Genomic DNA, 19,003 nt, shown 5'->3' on the forward strand with positions numbered 1-19,003 from the left:
AAGAGAATGGGTTGTTTAAACTACATTAAAGACATTGGAGCATTAAAGTTTCAGAACCAAGAAGTCACAAAGTAACAGAAAGTATTCGGGTTTTTTTTACCCTGCATGCTCCAGAAAGCTTTATAAGCACTTCTACATCCTGAAATTGAAAAGCATTTCAGTTCACACACGCACGCACGCACAAACACACACCCACACACACACACACACGCCCACACACACTAGCCACATGGACTCTTGATTTGCAAAGAACACATAGGGAGCTTTTGAGAAGGCATTCTCTTTCCTTAGAGACTTGACGATAAAGAATAAAGTATATTTTATTGGGAAGTCTAAAGAATCACACATTCAATTAAGTCAAGGGCCCATAAACAAACAAGACTGGAACCATTACTAAAACTATGAGATATCGAGGAACATTTGAATGTTTGGAATTACAGAAGCGTTCAAGGACACATTCTCCTCTTGCTGCCAATCAACCACATACTGTCAAACACGTATTTTTCCCCAACAAATGCTCCAGCGCCCACCTGCATACATAGATGATCCCTTTCATGACTCAAAGCAGATCCTGTTTAGAAGGTCATAGATGGATGGTGAGGTAGCTGTGAAGCCATTTCTTCCCAGCTGGAGTGCACCATGTCTGGGAGAACAAGGCTCTCTGTGCACACCAATCTCCGGTGTTCCTAACTGTCATCTTTTAGTGACTCACAGACGGTTCCACTTCTCCGCTCGGTATTTTTGTCCCAGTGAAAGCTTTGCTATTTCCTGATAATGACTCTTAAGTCAGCAAATTTGGTGTGGAAGCACAGGCCTAGCCAACTGATTTTAGCAGCACAGTGACTTTTTCTGTTGTCATCTTCCAGTCAGTCTCTGGATCCAAAGCCCCCTGGTGGTCAACTTCCAATTCAGAAAGGAGAGCTGAAGGCTCAGGATGCGCTGTCTCTTCCTCTTCATCTTTCTTAAGCCCTGTAGGATCCTCCATAATCCCAGATGGGTTACCTTTTTGGACAAAGCCGCACTGTGTTTTATCAAGAGATGACACACAGGTTCATTGGTGACTCTCCGGTATTATCCTCTCTGCTCATCTGACAGGGACAAGGAGGGCAAGCTGCTGATCTGGGCTCAGTCAAGCTTGGAGGAGATGCTTAACAACTCACTCACCCCAGAGGGGATAAGGTAAGTATTGCTGAGTGTGAGCCTGTATATAATAAATAATGTACAGCACACAGTTTTCATCTTTGTGTGAAAGAGTCCATACGTGTGAATTTAGATATAGGAATATTATGGAAACGTTTCATCATAAAGCTCACAATACTTTTTATGGAGTGTTTGGGTTGACCTGTCGTACTAACTACTATTACTACTATTTCTACTACAACTACTCTTAACTCACACCCACGAGAAGCAGTATGTTCAATTCCCAGTGACCTGGCTGCACTTACCCACCACAGGAAACATAATGCACCATCCCATTTCATCTGGTGTCAATCAGAGATTTATATTATGGAAGGGTTATAAAGGTAGATTACCTGGCTCACTGCTACCTCAATCTTTCAGTACTCTGCGACAATATTCATCACAAACACACACACGCACACACACTTGAACAAACAAACCCCAATCTCTTCCTATCCCCTCCCGCCTCCCCCTCTCTCTCCTCCTTGCCTCATCCCTCAGGTGTGGGACAGGTTCTTGGCGTAGGATTGCGAGTGTTTGACGTCACGGGCAGGTCGTTGACGGCCTGCAGCAGCTGTTGTGACAGGCGCCGGTCACAGCAAGCGCCGCTCCACTGAGCCATAGGGATGAGCACAGGTTAATGAAGCAGGAGACCCGGTGTGGACGCCCAATCACACCTCTCTACCAGCCCAGCCATCGGCTCTGTCTCAATATTCTGCCAACATCTGCTTCTTTCATTTTTTTCTACTCTCTTCCCCCATATTCCTCCGGGATTTCTTTCAAATCAAATCAAATCTTGTGTTGACCAATTATTCAATCCTCCTCCACCACCACAAAAAAACAAAACAACAACAACAATAGCAAAAAGAAAGGTTTTGTCTTTAATTTCCATAATTGTATAGAATTGTTCCATTGTAGGTTTGTGTCCTTGTGTCCTTCCCCATCCCTACCCCCCAATGACATACACCTAATTTCCCCCCTGTTGATGAGAAGGCGGGGAGAGAAGGATGAATAGGGAGGGAAGAGTGTGTGGTGAGGGGAGGTTAGGCTGATGTTGATGGATGCATCGAGAGAAGGTGGGTGGTAAGGATGTTATAGGGAAATACTTGATGCCAGGAATCTACAGGGCTGGGGCTCTGACTGGGACATCCACTCAAACTAGCTGATTTGGGATTTGAAGGCAAACCTGGGAGATCAAAGGCTCTGGCGTTCTGTCGGACACAGCGTTTCCGCTCGTCTGGTTAGCATAATTGCTTAAACTCAGAGGACATGCCGCTTCCGTTAGGCCAAGTTGCTCTGAATTACAGCCAGCATCCTGGAGACAGAGCCGTGGTTTTCCCTTCCAGACTCACAGTTAGACATTCAAATGCTACAATCTATTTCTGAACAAGAAGATACTTTTTTTTTCTTTTTCTGACAAAACCATTATATTGGTGCCTTTTTTTTAAACATTATTCCTGAGTACCGGGTCTAATTTGACCTTTTCAACGTTCTTCTCTCTGACCCAAACATACCGTACACGATAGGTTGAAAGGAGCCTTTAAGAATGCCCTTTGAGTCCAGGATACAACTCACCCACTACAACTCACTCACTGTCCGGGATAGCTTCCTCTAAACCGTAATCCATCTGTGTTGAGAACATCAGACACATTATGTTAGGATAAAATTAGAAGAGTATTTCCCTCTACATCTCAAAAATATGTTGGGTACACCCCCCAGTAAACATAGAATTAGTGGCAGGCTGTCACATGCTTTTAGATTGAGCTCCCTCACCCATTACTCCTCATCAACAGGACTGCCTCTTAATATGTTGAAGATAAGCAGCGGGCTATATGATAGCATTTCTGATAAATGATCCATTTGAAAGTGAAAGCCATTTTTCATAATCCAAGATTCAGTTAAGACTCACAAGCTCCCTTAGGGACACGGGCCCATGCTGCCAAGACAAGCTGGCTCATTCATAAAAACATCCCGATTCATGACAAAAAACATATCATAGAAGTGTGAAGGGTAGAGGCAGAAAAGGGAAAACAAATTAAGGCGTATCAAAATGTCACCCCCAATGACAGCTGGGCCTATTTCCACCTGAGAGCCATTCAGGAAGTCAATGACAGGAACAACAGCAAAAAAAAAAAAAAATTGAAGAAAAAAAAATGTGCGTCAAGCTGGAGAACACAAAACAGCCAGAATAGATATTGCCAAATTGCTTGTCGTTGAATGAAAACGATTGTTTTTAACATGGGCTCGTACTCCCCTAGAGACCTGGGAGCCTGTCACCAACAAAGAGGCGCTTTGCAGTGTCAAGCATTGACAACGAGTCACAGGAATCGTTCTGTTTACAGCCAGGAAAGGCTGCTGTCGCCGGTTGAGACACACTTAAAACAACACAGGCCAATTTCTCTTTTGTCCCTGGGAATGGTTGAAAACACATAGACGATTGCTCCATCTGTGCATGTCGACAGGCGAACAAGGCCCTCCCTCTGCCCTTTTCTGCCGTCAGAAACACGAAAGCAGATGTCTTTACTTTCACATCTGCATGCAGAATCGGATGTGCGCGCTTGCTCCGGTTATGGGTTCCCGGCAGTCTGCAAGCTTCCTATGCAGCATACCTCTGTGTATGACGGAGCCCTTCGGCGGACCCCGTGGAGAAATCCGAGGAGTTGGATTCCATTTGAGTACACCCATGGGTCTGTAATGTTGTACATGGCGTGCCGAGAGGTCGACACACCCTCACTGAAGCGTCTCCAAACCACGAAGCGTGGCTCAGCACACGAGTCCGAAGCACTCTTTGACGACTCTTATCTTTAAGAGCGTCTTCCGTGTCGTGAGGTCGACGCCTGGCAGACGGATGGCCAGGAGAAAGGTCAGACGAACAGAGAGCAGATGGGAGGTCAGACATAACGGTTCTTAGAGAGAATCCATCAGTTTCCTGCGTGTTTACCAGGAGAGAGACAGGGAGTCTGAACCAGAACCAGAAGGTCCATCACAGCAGGCATGCATGCAAGCCTCATAGGTCAGCTCAGCTCAGAAGAATGAGCTCATCCACAGCTGGGGGATGAGGGAGTGTGTGTGTGTGTGTAGGGGCGAGGGACTGGAGTGAGAGAGGGGGAGGTACATTTTTGCAGAGGTTTTACACAGGGCTTCACAACCGTGAGGTCACTTGTGTTGACTTTGATTTGTTTCACTAAACAGAAAATGGGGAAATGTGACATCTGTTGGAAGAGAGGCAGAGGGGAAAGTGGACTATGTGGGAGTGCTGAGCCGTTCTAGGAATGATGTAAGAATGTAATTGTGCTGCCAACAGCACTCTACTCTGGGAGAAAAGCTATATATTCTTCTTCCTAGAAAAGACCTCATAGTGTTGGTTCGACGAGACGACAAGCGGTAGCAAATGTTTATATCTTTAATAAGGTGCTGAAAATTATGTTTGACTTGACAAATTCCTTTCCACAGAGCAAGTATATATACCCCCCAAACCCAAGAAAGACTGATTAGAAACATATAAGACAAATGTGAGCACAGAACAGGCCCGTTTGGAATTAAACACACTAACACACACGGAAATTACATTGTCACAGTGTAAACTGGGCTGATGATCAGGTCATTAGAGTTATTAAGGCAACATGTCACAAAGTTAAAAGAACCCTTCTCTGTACAAGGTACACAATTAAAACCAGAGGAAAGGGACGAGGATAACAATATTCTATACAGTATTTCCACAGGAAAACAATTTCCCACGTGTCCCACGGTCCTGTGCTGAGGCACAGCTGAGCGATGGAGCGACAGTGAGTCAACACGTACGTCACTCATGGTGTCGAGTCTGGAGGAATCTCAGACGAGTGACAGGGGTGCGTGTGTGCGTTTTGTCACTCTTAAGCTGTTCCACCTGTATTCCACCTTCTCCAAATCCCCGCTCGACTGCTTCTTCCCAACACCATGCTTGGCATTCGAAGTGGCTGCGCGTTAAGCACAGCGCTCCCTGCTGGTGGACAATGTGCATTACAGGCAGAATAGCCTTTTGTCTTCTCCATGGCTGACTCCATGTCCATAAAGTACTAGAGGGCACCAATACGACAGCAGTCTTCTTCCGAGTCTCTGTGTTTGTCCCCAGCGTGGGCAGCGTTAGCGTTTTCTGATCCCTTCAATAAATATATTTAAGAACCGACATGTCTACCAGATGAAAAACGTCATGTTAGATACGGTGAAAAGCCGAATGTTCCATCACCTGCATCTCAATATAAATATCCTTATTATAATAGCGACAAGAAAAGAGGAGCACTTGGAGAACATCTAAAATGTCAGTTTTGGCTCTTCAAACCGAGACGTCAAAAGACGTCACAACTCCAGAGAATGTCTGCTACTCCCTCATTTGACAGCTGGTAATAAAAAAAAAACTAAAGCGAATCTCTTTGCTCTATGAGATCTGGCCCGTAGAGACTCCCCACACAGAGGAGAACTGTGCAAGGCGACGTTAGATGATCACATTTGACTAGGCTTATCCAATAACAGTCCTGGACACAGACAAGCACCAGCTTGGCATCCAATCAGTTTAATCCCATGGGAGAGAAGAAGACATAAAGGCTGGGGGAGTAGTTATCGTTCTTGCATAATCAGTTTTGATGGGAGGGAGGATAAAAATGCAGGAGACCACATGCCATTAAACGACAGGCAATATTAAAGGTCACCTATTCACAGTAATATCCCCCTCCCGCCGCCCCCACCTGCTATTTACAAACCTAGTTACTAGTGACACTAAAAACGCTATGAGGTCCCTTGTTATCGCTCAACAGCACTAAAAGGGCTGCTGATTGGCTACCGAAGCACTATCGCAGCCTACTTCCTTGTTTGGAGGTTCCAGGTTTGCGCTGATCCAGAATCAGCTGTCCAGAGCTCGTCTGAACCCCTAACCGTGAAAGAGAGAGCAGCTACACCTCTGAGAGGGTCTGTGGACGTCCACCGTCGGGACGCAGATGAGAACATTAGACGTTATCACGAGATCATTTGTAAACAACAGTCCCTCATGCCAAGATCGAACAAAACAAAAACAACGGCTGTATAAATGTTGTTCGCGTTATGAAAAGACAACACAATACGAGGAAAGAGAGTCCGGCAACCCTCCAATCACGAAGTCGACATCGACGTGACCGAGGTCTAAGCTCTTCTGCTTGACTCTCGTACAATGAAATGTACAATGCATAACCATTGTTGTCGTCACATACACACATATAGCTACACGATACTTAAAGAATGAAAAGCTAATGGAGCAAAGACAGGCTGGCCTTCCTATCTTGCCACTTTTTCTCCACCACCTCCTTTGTGCAATGTTTTTGAAGATTGGGACATCTTCTTGGGTTGACGTCAGACTGAAACGAAGACGTCCAGGTAGAGGCGGTCGTAGGACTCCCTGAAGAAGAGAATCAGCAGCAGGCTGAAGACGCAGGAGCCCGTGAGGCACCAGTTCAGCCATGACAGCTCTGAAGAGAGAGAAGAGGGGAAGACACCATTAAGACAAACACAAACAGTAGTTCAGAAACGCCTCACACAGAGCCGTCTATCTCTTTCGATGCCGACCTGTACTTGAACAAACAGGAGAGCGGATCTAAGGTCACTTTTCCTCACTTTGTGTGCAGCTAACAGTTTCCCCCCCCCACCGTGGCTCGAGTTTAGAATCTCGACTCGAATGTAAAAGCGAGCACGCGCTACACCGAAGACACGCACAATAGGGATGCGCACACAAACACACGCCACATCGATCGCAGGCACATCACCAACAGCACCCATTTCACCTGCTCTCCAAACGTTGTGTAGGTGTGTGTGTGTGTGTGTGTGTGTGTGGAGTGGGAGGGAGGGAGGGAGGCATGGAGTGGAGCTGCAGCCCGGCACCAGTAAACAAATCCAGCGGAGGAGGCAGAGATGGCACCCCCAGCAGCTGCCCCGGCTCTGATAACAGGCCAGACTAAATATAGAGAATCAGGTCATAACACGCAGAGCCCAGGGACTCCTCGGCACATGCATCTTAATTCAGAGACCGGGCAGTTCCATTTCAGCAGGCGGGCTCCTATCACACCGCTGATCAATTGCCCCTGAAGTGAGCTCTGAATCGATGAGGGACTAGTGCGCCCGGGCCGGGTCAGCTGTTTGGCCTGGTTCGGCACAGCTCCGGGAGTGGGCTCCAACACCACCGAGAACCTTCATCTGAGGGGGCGCAGACGGAGGTGAGGGGGATGATGGGAAGGGAAGATGGAAGTGCCTGACGGGGGGGGGGGCTGAGTGAGGAGAGAGGGATGGAGTAGGGCGGAAGGATGGACGAAAGGGGGCAAGGAGATAATATAATTGGGGGAAAAAGTCAGAAAGGGAAAGAGGGAGAGAAAGATGAAGAGAGGGGGGTGAAAGGTGAGCGAGAGAGGGAGAGGAAGCTGCGGGAAGAGGCAGGCGGGTAGAGGCAGTCTCATTAATCAGGTGTGAATGTGCCGGACAGCGTGCTGCAGCAGGTTAATGGACTGCTGTTTATCTGACCGCTCTTGCACTGCAGAACGTGTGTGTGTGTGTGTGCGTGTGTGTGAGTATGAGGGAGACCGAACAGGCCAGTGGCGTCCGATGAATGCTAATGTGGGCCCACAGGACCTCTCAGGTAATCTAATCAAGCACTTTGATAAAAAAAAGAAAAAAAGAAAGAATAACAGGCGGCTAGGCTCTTGTCCAGCCTTCTCCACTCCAGGGGGGGATCAGTGGTAGGGCCTCAACCTGGACATCTGATCCGACAGAAGGACACCAAAGAAGAAGATCTCATCCTATCCTAACCTACAGTGTGTATGTGACAAACGAAGCCTCGGTGGACAGTTACAAGCAACAAGTATTCCGACTCAGGGCTGTGGCACAGCAACGAGAGCTCGCTGTCAGCCAGTGAAGTGAGTCCCGCTCGTGCTCTCACATCCTTTCTGATTGGAAACCCGTTCGAGGCGTTAGAGGCATCACTGTTAAATGTAGAGCCATCCATGTGCCCTTTGGTCAGGTGTGCTGTGTCTGGTTACGCCATTTGGCTGGGCTGTATTTCCTCTTAATCTTAGTCAATGGGAGGGCGGTAATGACAAATTCATCACAGCCCCCCGCCCCCCCCCTCAGTGCCAGCTCTGTCCTGAGTACCAGAGGCCAAAAGAGACAGAACCAAGCTCACACTGAGCAGCAAGACCATAAATCACCATACGGAACAAAAATGAAGATAACTACATCCTATTTGCTATGCATGCGAGACTTTCCTGTTGATGGAGTGAGATGGTGAGAACAGGAGTCTCCTCCATTATTCAAGATGACTGTGTGCGTGTGTGTGTATCTCTAATGGACTGCTCTTGATTGTAATGTCAACTGTGCACCTCTCTCATAACTCATAAAAGCTCCCTAAAAATAAAAATGCTAAACAGGAAGTCTTATTCCCTCCGTCTGGGGATCAGAAGATTCTCGCTGTGGCGAGCCTGTCTGACACCCCCCACGTTGTTCACCAAAGATCTCACTCGACAAGTCAGTCACAGCTGCAGCACCTTCTCCGAGTTTGACGAGCGTGCGTTCCGTTGACGTTTTCTTAAATAAAGTGAACGAGGGAACAGACGGGAGCCAATTATTTCAACCTGGTGCATTGCTTCCATATTTGGGCCCCTATTCATCCCTCTCTTACCCCATAACACTCCCCCCCCTCCCCCCTCTCGCTCTCCCCCCTCGCCCACTCTCTCCTCCTCCTACCTAATCCCTTTTTCTCAACCAATCCTCCCCCTCACCCTCATCTTCCTCCCTTCACCCACCCCATCTCTCCTCCTCCCCTCACCCAATCCATCATCCTCTTCTTCCTCCTCCTCCTCCTCCTCCCTAGTAGCCAGGAGCGTTTCTCTGACACAGTCGACAACTCTGCTGCTCTCTCCCAGTTTCTAAGGCTCCCCACTTCCCTGTGTTAAATCAACTCAACACAGAGCAGAGGGAGGGTAGAGAAGCAAAAGCTTGACACGTTTGCAGCCAGGCTGGGTCTCCAGTCTCTCTGGTGTTCAGTCAGCCGTGGCGTTGAATGACACTGCCACTTCTTAACTACCTGCTGGGAGGCTGTCAGCTGTGACCCAGACAGAGAGCAAACATTTAAATAGACGAGACATCTTTTGTTTCGTCGTTTCTGAACGCCGCACCTAAAAGAAGGACGTGTACGCGGCTCCGGATGAATTTAGCAGCGTGTGGCCAATCAGAAAAATCGACCATAACCACAGAAAGAAATGTTTGAGACCGGGATTGTCAATTTTTAGATGTGGGAGGATGACGGTTTGAAAACGGGGGACTTGAATAGAATCTGTCAGCTTTCAAGTCCACATATCTGTCCTCTATAGCAATTTTGATGGAGGGATAAATTGGAAAAACAAATTTGTACTGCTCCTCTACTATACAGCCTATCATGTCAGATCCTAATGGCACAAGACAAAAGAAAGAGGAAGAGAGAGAGAGGAGAGAGAGAGCGTGAGAGCGTGAGAGAGAGAGAGAGAGAGAGAGAGAGAGAGAGAGAGAGAGAGAGAGAGAGAGAGAGAGAGAGAGAGAGAGAGAGAGGAGAGAGAGAGAGAGAGAGGGGGAGAGAGGGAGAGAATTTCCACAATCTATGTCAGCAGTCACTTATCCACTCCTCCAACATCTCATTCGGATGAACATCTTTCTGTCTTGACAGTCACAGAGCTTACCTGTCTGTCTGTTCTGCCTGGATCTCTGTCCTGCCTGTCTACGACTACAGAGTCATTTATGATTAATCAGTGACAGGCTCAAGGCTGGGAAAACTCAACACATATCACGAGTGATTAGGACAGCAGTTTAACATGTTCAAGGTCCCAATGATGATCATCCATATTCATCAGCACCTGCCTGCTGCCAGCTGTCCAGGTTTGGTGAGGACTCGTCGGTGCCTGACTGTCTGCTGGTTAGTGGACACGACGCATCGGGGCTGGTGGCTAATCAGTCTAATCGGAAACAATCCACCCATCCTGTCCATCCTGTCCATCCTGTCCATCCTATCCATCCTATCCATCCTGTCCATCCTGTCCATCCTGTCCATCCTATCCATCCTGTCCATCCTGTCCATCCTGTCCATCCTGTCCATCCTATCCATCCTGTCCATCCTATCCATCCTGTCCATCCTGTCCATCCTGTCCATCCTATCCATCCTGTCCATCCTGTCCATCCTGTCCATCCCGTCCATCCTATCCATCCTGTCCATCCTGTCCATCCTATCCATCCTGTCCATCCTATCCATCCTGTCCATCCTGTCCACTCCCACCCTGTCTCCCGTCCCACTCAGAACCTGTGTTATTCCAGTTAGTGTTCTACCACCCAAACAGTTGTCATTGGAGCAGCAGTCAGTTCACCTTTCCTGCCCCCGGAGGCAGGCAAGAAGGAGCTCATGAATGTCAACGAGCAGTAGCATATCTGTACATTCCTAACTCTTGTTTACCAAGGATGCTAAAGAGAGGGAGGATTTGGGGAGAAACCTACACAAGCATGGTTCCCCCGTTCACGCTGATTGGTTTGGTGATGTGCCTGGCCTGAGAGTGAAGGTTAATAGAGGAGGTGTGAGGCTGGGCAAACAGACTGAAGCCACGCCGGGCTACGCTAACAGGAACATGCTAGCGCAGCCGTGATAGCTGTGCTCGGATGGGCTCCCAAGTGTCTGGCTTCCGACCACGCAGGGAAGGCAGAGATAGGCGGCCCGCCCTGCTGTGTGCACGCCTTTTCTCTATCGGGCTCCACTTTCCCGGAGAGTGAAAGATGAAACCGTGGGTAAATGACAATGAAAGTTCCCACATTGCTCATCTCAACTTTCAAGACATGATCAACTCTGCCTAGCCTAGCCTAGCTCGGATCAGCCCAGACCAGCCTACCTGTGCAGTAGAACGTGAGGAAGAAGAGGAGCAGACCGGTGACCAGGTTGCCGAGGAAGGTCACCACTCCACACGTGATGCCCTCAGGCACCGGGTACACAGTCTCGATGAAGAGCTCGAAGAAGATGGGCACACTGCTGTTGATGAAGATGCCCACCAGGATGCAGGAGGTGTAGAGCGTGGCTGGGAGAGAGAGAAAGAGAGAGAGGCAAAGGAGAAAGAACAAGGTCAAAACACGCAAGAAACCACCGCACAACCCAGAAAGTTGGATTTGTAGTAAACACCACATGCAACTCAGATGCCGGTTTTCATCATTAGCATAAGACCAAAGTGCTAAACAGGGTCTACAGAAGCCAGACAATGTGGGTCAGACAGTAGGGGGTGGATGCAGAGCAGAAGGAACCCGCTGTGTTTGCTTCCCCGTTTCTAAGAATAACCTCAGCCAGTTCACCTCGAGGGACAAGCGGATTCTGTTTACGACGACAAAGTCAGTTGTCACCATTTATAACTTCTTCCGCTGTTAGCCTGAGTGCTTGTGCATGCGAATGCATGTGTATGCGTGCTTGAGTCTGCATGTCTCGGCCCCAGCTAGGGGTAAATGGGGTCTCCCGTTGCGGCGGCGTGGGCAGCGGCGGAGAGGATTAAGCAGTCACCCCGGAGCAGCACGGTTTCCTCGCTCTTCTTTATCACTCCACATTGGGCCAAATCAGCTTCCCATTAGGCAGCCCCCTCTGTAAATCACACCGCCCCCGGAGGACTCGGCCTGCCTCACTGGCCGGCTTATTGACTGCTTGGCTAGCTGCTTAATTGTGTTCCTGCCTGCCTGCCTGCGTTCTGATTGGCTGCGGAGACGGAGACAGTCGTCAAAGCTTTTTCCTTCGTCCACCGCCCCCGCCCCTCTTCTCTAAAGACTGACATCAGGCGCTCCCGCCCCCTGGCCTTCCTCCAATTCCAACAATTACAAAACGCCATCCGACTACATCTCCCGTCAGCAGGAGATCTCCGAAGAGGAGGTGCTACTTTTCATAAACAAACGTGTGTCTACAGTCCGGCCTCCATTTAATCCCAGGCCTCAAATGGACACTGCACATGTATAAGATCTACTCATCGGGACATAACCAGTGCAACATGTCGAGGAAAATCTCATTTGGGATAAGAAGGTGGCGAGGCGGTGCACTTGGCAGAGGCCACCACAGGATGCACACATGCCACGCTCGTGTCTGCCAGGTGGCTGGCCTACGCTGGGGCTGCACTGGCAGAGTGTGCCAGCATCTGGCGGAGGATAGATTTATGTCGCCTGGTTCCAGCGTTTGTGATAATGATGATGGATGAGAATGATAGAGCTGGTGGATATGGAGCACATATGTCGGTCGGTTTGGTCGAAGCACATATGTTGGTTGGTTTGGTTGGGAGAGGCAGTTTCTGTGCTTCCCGGAGATTCCTTTATTAATCGGACAGGAAAAGTCTGCGTTGACGATGCGCCTTACCCCTCGCTGTGAATGGACAGCTCAATGACAAGAAAACCATTGATCATTTGCCCACGTATCCAATTCGCCTCCTGTTCAGCAGCTGAAGAGTCCCCGGGACATGCCCTTCCCTCGGGGGGGGGTAGGTGTGCTGCAGGTTTACCTGCGGTGGAGGGCAGGTGGGTGAGCCTGGTCCAGCAGGTGAGGGTGAACCAGGTGGCGGACAGGGAGGCTCCAGCCATCGTCAGGACCAGGATCAGCTTCAGCATGCCCCGGATGGAGTCTGCAAACCTGGGCCACAGGCGGCACACACACAGGGGAGAGAGCAGTACCAAAGCGTTAGCTCGGAGAACTGAAGCACACAGAACAGCAGAGGAGGGCATGGGGTATGGGGAATTGGATAGAGCCCCCCCCCCCCCCCCCCCAAAAAAAAAAAAGTCAAACTGAAGTTTCAGCAAACCAGAAAGTTAAATATAGAAGAGGAGACTGTGTGCAGTGTCAGAAGTAAAAACAGCACTAAGATAAGATCCGGGATAGGAGGAGACAGCTTCAGGAGGCGGTGTGCACTGGGCTGTTTCTGGTTCCCCAATGGGTTCAGGCTGTTGTCTTCAGACAGACACCATGAGATGAGTCCATTTCATTCGGCTTGCCAGCAAAGCGGCAATAAACCTGACGCGTGTATGACTCTATTGGTCTAGACAAGCTCCCCAGCTGATCTAAAACCCCATAGTGGTTTGGTGTTCCCATCAGCCCATACTGAACCATCACCCCTCACTGAGTTTACAGACATCCTCTGGGTGGGTTGTCCTCTACCCGCTACAAGCACACGCTCTTCGCAGAGAGACACTAATTGCTTTTGTTTTGCTCTTCTCTGACAACATGCTTAAAAGAGAGTGAGTTCAACCCGACAGTGAACTATTTGTAAAAAAAGCTCCCCAGGGGAGATGTTTAATTAGTTTGACTGTTTCACAGGGTTCAGCAACACTGTAAGGGTAGCATAAGGCGACGCATCACAACTAACAAGAAGCTGTTACTAGAAGGTATTTTTAGATGGAGATAGGTCAAGATACGCAGTTATCTGTCAGTTTCGGGCTACACGATAAGATGATCCAGGATCTGTCCAACATTTTAAAGCTCCACCTCGTATGCATACATGGACAGCCTGAGGTCTGCATAACTAAGGCAACTTTTGCAGTCAACTTCTGTTAGTCAACCAGCCAAATCTTTCTCTGACATCGGTGCAAGTCCGTCAGAAAGTTATTCTGAGTCACACGCTGATATCTGGTTAGGATTTAGAACAAAGTGCTTACAGGGATCAATTTCAGTCGTTTTCAGTGGAGGTGGCTGTTTTGGCAGTGGGCGGCCAAGCTCTGGTAGCCACCCCAGTCTACTCTCTCTCTCCTCAGCCAAATCCCCTTAGAACCCCACCATCTGCCACTGGCACCCCTCTACAGCTCCAGCCCCTCCATGTGCCAGGTACTGCACCCAGCCGCTTTACCCAGCCAATACCTACTCTCTCTGGGTAGATGACCACGGCTCAACCCCTCTCCTCCACATGTACAATTCCCTACAGAGCTCTACATTACCAGCTGTGTCACGATCTCCAGGGACGCGTCAGGGGAAGAAATAGTGGGTTAGCACTGGGCCTGGATATCGCTTTCACTGTGAAACTCGCAGCTCCCATAAATCTGCTTGTGAGTCTTCAGAGGCATGATTCAAGCCTTTGTTATACCCGACTCACATGACAGGGTCACTGTTGTGAGGTAATGTCTGAATTAAAAGCCTATCATTTATGCCTGTGTCAGATTTATTAGGCACCAAGATAGTAACGCTTAAATCTTGTAGCATCAGATTTCATTATGTGCATTGTCCTCTGCATGACTGCAGGGGATAATTTAAGTCCTTCAATCAGATCTGATCATCACTAGGATCTCCATAAAGCCATGTGCAGAATTACTAAAGTTGTCAGGATAATAGCACTAATGATATCCCAGAACCAGGTCTTGATTGCCAAAACAAATTAGACCATGACTGAATTAAGTCACAGCAATATTTTAATTTGCTCTATTGGATTCATTCATTTATTTCCTGTCTATGGGAAGGGCTAAAAATGTGCCTCTCTTACACAGACAATAAATAGATATGAACATAGATAGATAAATGTCCAATTACACGTTGAACATACACAAACACACCTGACTCTGGGTGATGGAAGGATAAGGAGCTGTACTTCTAGACTATTCTCTGCTCTAGCCTGGCCCATCAGCCTCCCTGAAGCTCAGCCTGCTGGGCACAATTAAAAGCTGCTATGTCGTTTGTCAGGCGTCCACGCCACGCGCCCCACCTAGGAACGCCTGCCGCAAACTGACCCCACAGGGATGAGCTCTCCTCCATCCATATATTGACGCGTCCCGTCCAGGAAAAAAATAATATATATATATGGTAGCCAGTGTTTTGGCAAGGACATGTGCTGTGTGAAATGTCCCTCCAGGAGTTTAAACCACTTAAAGATGTGCCACAACACCACCTGCAGCACAAACACATTTTAATAGAAGCCATTTTTATGTGTATGTGGCAAGCTCTGCTGAGACATGGCCTTTGCTTGGGTACCGGGGGGAGAGGGGCTGGTGTGTCATAAGATTTAGGGGCAAAGAGACAGGGAGGGCTTCACAGACAAGCTCATTAACACAACATCACCTGGAAGATTAGCCATAATGGCATCACAATGCAGCCCGGAGAGAGAGAGGGAGAGAGAGAGCTACAAAAGAGGAGCCAGGGCCTCTGTTGCATCCCCAACACATCATCACCACCCATCAAACCAGCCCAACCAGGTCACTGCCAGCCCCTAACAGCCACACAAGAGAGCTAATCAGAACTAATGATGTTGGTTAGCCTAATGTTGGTTAGCCTCCCTGTTAGAGCTCTGCTGGGGAGAGGGCCCTCCACTGGGGGCAAAGTTTGCTGGCTAACTCCCCACCAGCCCTGGGGTTACAGTAAACAACCCATTAGTCTAGGTATCTGCTTCCAAACGCCAGCAGCCTATACAGAGATCTGCCTCATTGATCAACAGTGGAGAGTTATGGACTCATTCTCCTAATTACAACTTTTGGAAACATTGGGACTGTGGCTGGAAGTGCTGATTGGGCCTGGAGATAAACATATATCCGTCGGCACGCCACTAATTCCTGCTTTCTGCAGACTCCACAGTTTGGTCCCCGCGGCAACACTGTCTATCCATCAACAGGGCCGACGTAGCACTGCATTAGCATTCACTCTCCTCCCTCTTTCCCTCTCTCCCCCTGCCTCATTCCATCACAACAACAAATTTAATAAATTAGCAGAGAGGAGATGAGGTAAGGGATTTCAGTCACCTTCCCCACCCCCACCACCCCTGCCCACTCCACAGGGGAAAAGAAATCGGTTCTGCCGTCCTTAAAACAATTCCAAGGGTTGTATTTTTCGAGTATTAATATCACTAAGGCGGGGTAAGGCTATACGAAGTGTGATGTGGGCTGTTTATTACAAGAGACATGCTTAGCACCTGTTTTCTAGTTGCTAATCTTTTTGGTCAAGACCACGAAGGCCAGGCCAAAGCCATTACACAAAGCGCAGACGGCATATTATTCCATGCATATTAAATCAAAAAACATAGGACGAGACTGTAAAGTTTCACAGTAAAAGCTACACCTAATTTGACGGCCGACCAAGCCTAAGGAGACCGCTTAACAGTAATTTATGAAGGAGACCATTAAAGTGACAGTCTCTTCCACTCCACTGGACTCTGCTGGACAGCGGTGGTTCTTAGTGTGTCCGGCCCGGCCGTACTGGAGCCTGGTTCTGTCTGGGAAGGCGCTACACACCCTCGTACAGGGGGAAGGTGCTGGCTAGCATAGCTCCCTCAACCTTGTATCCAGGGTGCTGGGAGTAAATGGAGAGCAGACGAGACGGAAATAGTCTCAGAGTGCCAAATTCTGTGTCTCATAGATCCCTGAGAATCGAACTGCAGCCGGCGGAACAAAAGACGTTATGGAGAGACGACAGCGTTGTTGTGGTTTGGCCGTCGACAGGCCTCTGAGAAGGAGAGGAAGTTGGCACAGGCGCAGCCAGAGAACTGGCACATCACTATAGCCTGGAGGAGTCAGTCACAAGACGGAGGAACACAGACAGGGTTTACTGTTGTTTACCTGGCCACGGCAACTCCAAACACACACCCGCCGAGCGTGGACCAGAACCCAATCCAACCAGCATCCACCTGAGAGAGGGAGACAGGAGGGGAGAGGGGGGTTGTGAGGGTGAGAGAAAGAGAGAAAGACAGAGAAAGAATTATTCTTTGTTCAGTATTCTATACACGGCTCGGAGCAGGCAGTGAGTGTCTGAAGTCTGGCGAAACCTGTCAATCAACAAGACGGTAAATTGTAGGGGCAGTATGCAGTTGGTGGTGTGAGACAATGGAACTGGCTGGTGTGTGTGTGTGTCCGCAGACATGTTTTTGTCTGTCTCTGTGTGTGTGTGGGGGTTTTGCACGGGCACAGACGATGATGTGGATGTGTGTGTAGATGGGGAGTAAATGTGACGATTTATCACAGGCGCCCACACACACACCCAAACACACACGCGCGTGGAGCCTGACAGATGGGGGATAGGACCCCATCCCTTCGGGATGCGGGGATATAAAGCACCCCACCAATCAATGGCTGACACCGGGGAGGGGGACGTTTCTCTGAGTGCCAATGAAGGTGTGCCCTCATCGTCAATCTGCTGACGCAATAACTCAGATAAACCTACGACGGGCCAAACTTAACAACACCTGGCCCGAATCTCAAGCGTGGCGCTTCGTAGAACTCGCCGGACTTTTTCTGACAGCAGCCACGTCATTGAAGGTGACACCTATTTCACGCCCGGCGTTCGCGCCAATTAAGCAACACAAAACCGTCGCAGTTATTTCGATCTCAGGAAGCTGTTGTTTTGGTTTCGAGCTCTCAGGGGTGTTAGGTTGAATCATCCTTGTTGTTTAGCTACTCTGCTAAACAGACAAACCTTTTTGTTCTAAAGACACAGCAAGAGCGTCAGGCACCATGGATAATTTGTTTCCTAAATTCACTTGTCTTTATTTTAAAACCAATAATCACAGCTGACATTTTGTGAATGAAAATGCCAGAACAAGAACAGTTACCACATAGGGACCTAACCTTCATTGATATTTTCAAGTTAAAAAGATTGTAAAAAAAAAAAAAAAAAAAAAGGTTTAAAGTTCACAAATGACTTTTCGGTACACAAACCCCTCTCCGTAATAAAAAAAAAACTTCTCTGTAATCAGAAAAATCAGAAGGCCACTCTAGTAGCAACCTTCCAGCTCTTTGCATTCTTAATGGCCACTCTCCATTAGCCAAGCAATTACATATGACTGATTAACACAGCGTGGGACCCGGCTCCACCGCAATGCTAATCATGGCGTCACGGAGCTACATGCTAAATCCCACTGTTTCGTCTGGAGCTGGAAGTGAGCCTCAGTTTCCCCACAGAGGCAGGGGACAACAGTCACTCAGAGAAGTGCCAGCCAGTCCCAACAGCCAGGACCATTCCTGGACCCATGCTCAGCCTTACACCAGTCAGCCCCGCCACATCCCTGCCCAAACCCCCAGGATCGGTTTCGACCCCAGTCCCCCGGTCCTAACCCCTCGCTCCGTACTCTCTCCCTGCCCTTGGCCACGCCGCCGCTCTCCAGTCAGAAAACACTCTCCCATGACGAATCACCATCGCCCTGCTCTCTGCTCCTGTTCCTGTCAGCGCGGCCATACTTGTCTCTTATTTATGGGAGCCCCATGCCGCAGAAGGCAGGCCGGGAAGCGTCCTGCCAGGGGGAGGAGGGGTCACCTCGCAGCCCCCCCGCACGGCCACTACTCATCAGGAAGCTGGGCCGGCAGGCCAGTCTGCGGCTGTCATCAGGGGCCCTGCCACTTAACTTCCGACAGCAACACCAGAAACAACCACCGACAGCTTCTCTCCCCGTGGCGCTGCGGGAGGGATGGGGACGGGGTGGGGAGGATGGAGGCGCGGGGGACGGAGGGTTCTGGAAAGAGAGTCACAGAAGGCGAGAGAGAGAGAGAGAGAGAGAGAGAGGACACGGAAATTGTGCACAGAAGAAGGGGGGGGGGGGGGTACTGTTCTGAGCACTCTGTTGATTGAAAACACGCGCAGTACAGAGGTTGATAATGTGAAGTTGGGGCGCGAGGCGGGCGCAGAGCTCAGGCCAAGGCCCGGGCGACATGGCAGGGGGAAGATTGGCAGGTGGCATTTGAGCGGAACGCTGCTGGGGGGGCTGATAGAGAGGGGGAGGAGGGGAAGGAGGTGGGGGCTGGAGGCAGGCCAAGCTATCGATCGCCACACAACACGGAGGAGGAGGAGGAGGAGGAGGAGGGAGGAGGAGGAGGAGGAGGAGGGAGGAGGAGGAGGGGGAGGGGGGGA

General features: G+C 49.3%; 1 protein-coding gene across 1 annotated transcript in view; it reads right to left on the minus strand.

Annotated features, from left to right (window-relative positions):
• Window positions 1-4,568: 4,568 nt before the first annotated feature.
• slc49a4 (solute carrier family 49 member 4) overlaps window positions 4,569-19,003 on the minus strand; it is a 28,668-nt gene continuing 14,233 nt past the window's right edge. The window contains exons 6-9 of the mRNA XM_062456954.1: window positions 16,723-16,790; window positions 12,702-12,829; window positions 11,073-11,255; window positions 4,569-6,653 (exon numbers count right to left, since the gene is read on the minus strand). Of these exons, the coding sequence (XP_062312938.1) occupies window positions 6,538-6,653; window positions 11,073-11,255; window positions 12,702-12,829; window positions 16,723-16,790 (495 nt within the window). The 3' untranslated portion in view covers window positions 4,569-6,537. The remainder of the gene's footprint in view (window positions 6,654-11,072; window positions 11,256-12,701; window positions 12,830-16,722; window positions 16,791-19,003) is intronic.

The sequence above is a fragment of the Osmerus eperlanus genome, chromosome 3 (assembly GCF_963692335.1).
Source record: "Osmerus eperlanus chromosome 3, fOsmEpe2.1, whole genome shotgun sequence".
NCBI classification, from domain to species: Eukaryota; Metazoa; Chordata; class Actinopteri; order Osmeriformes; family Osmeridae; genus Osmerus; species Osmerus eperlanus.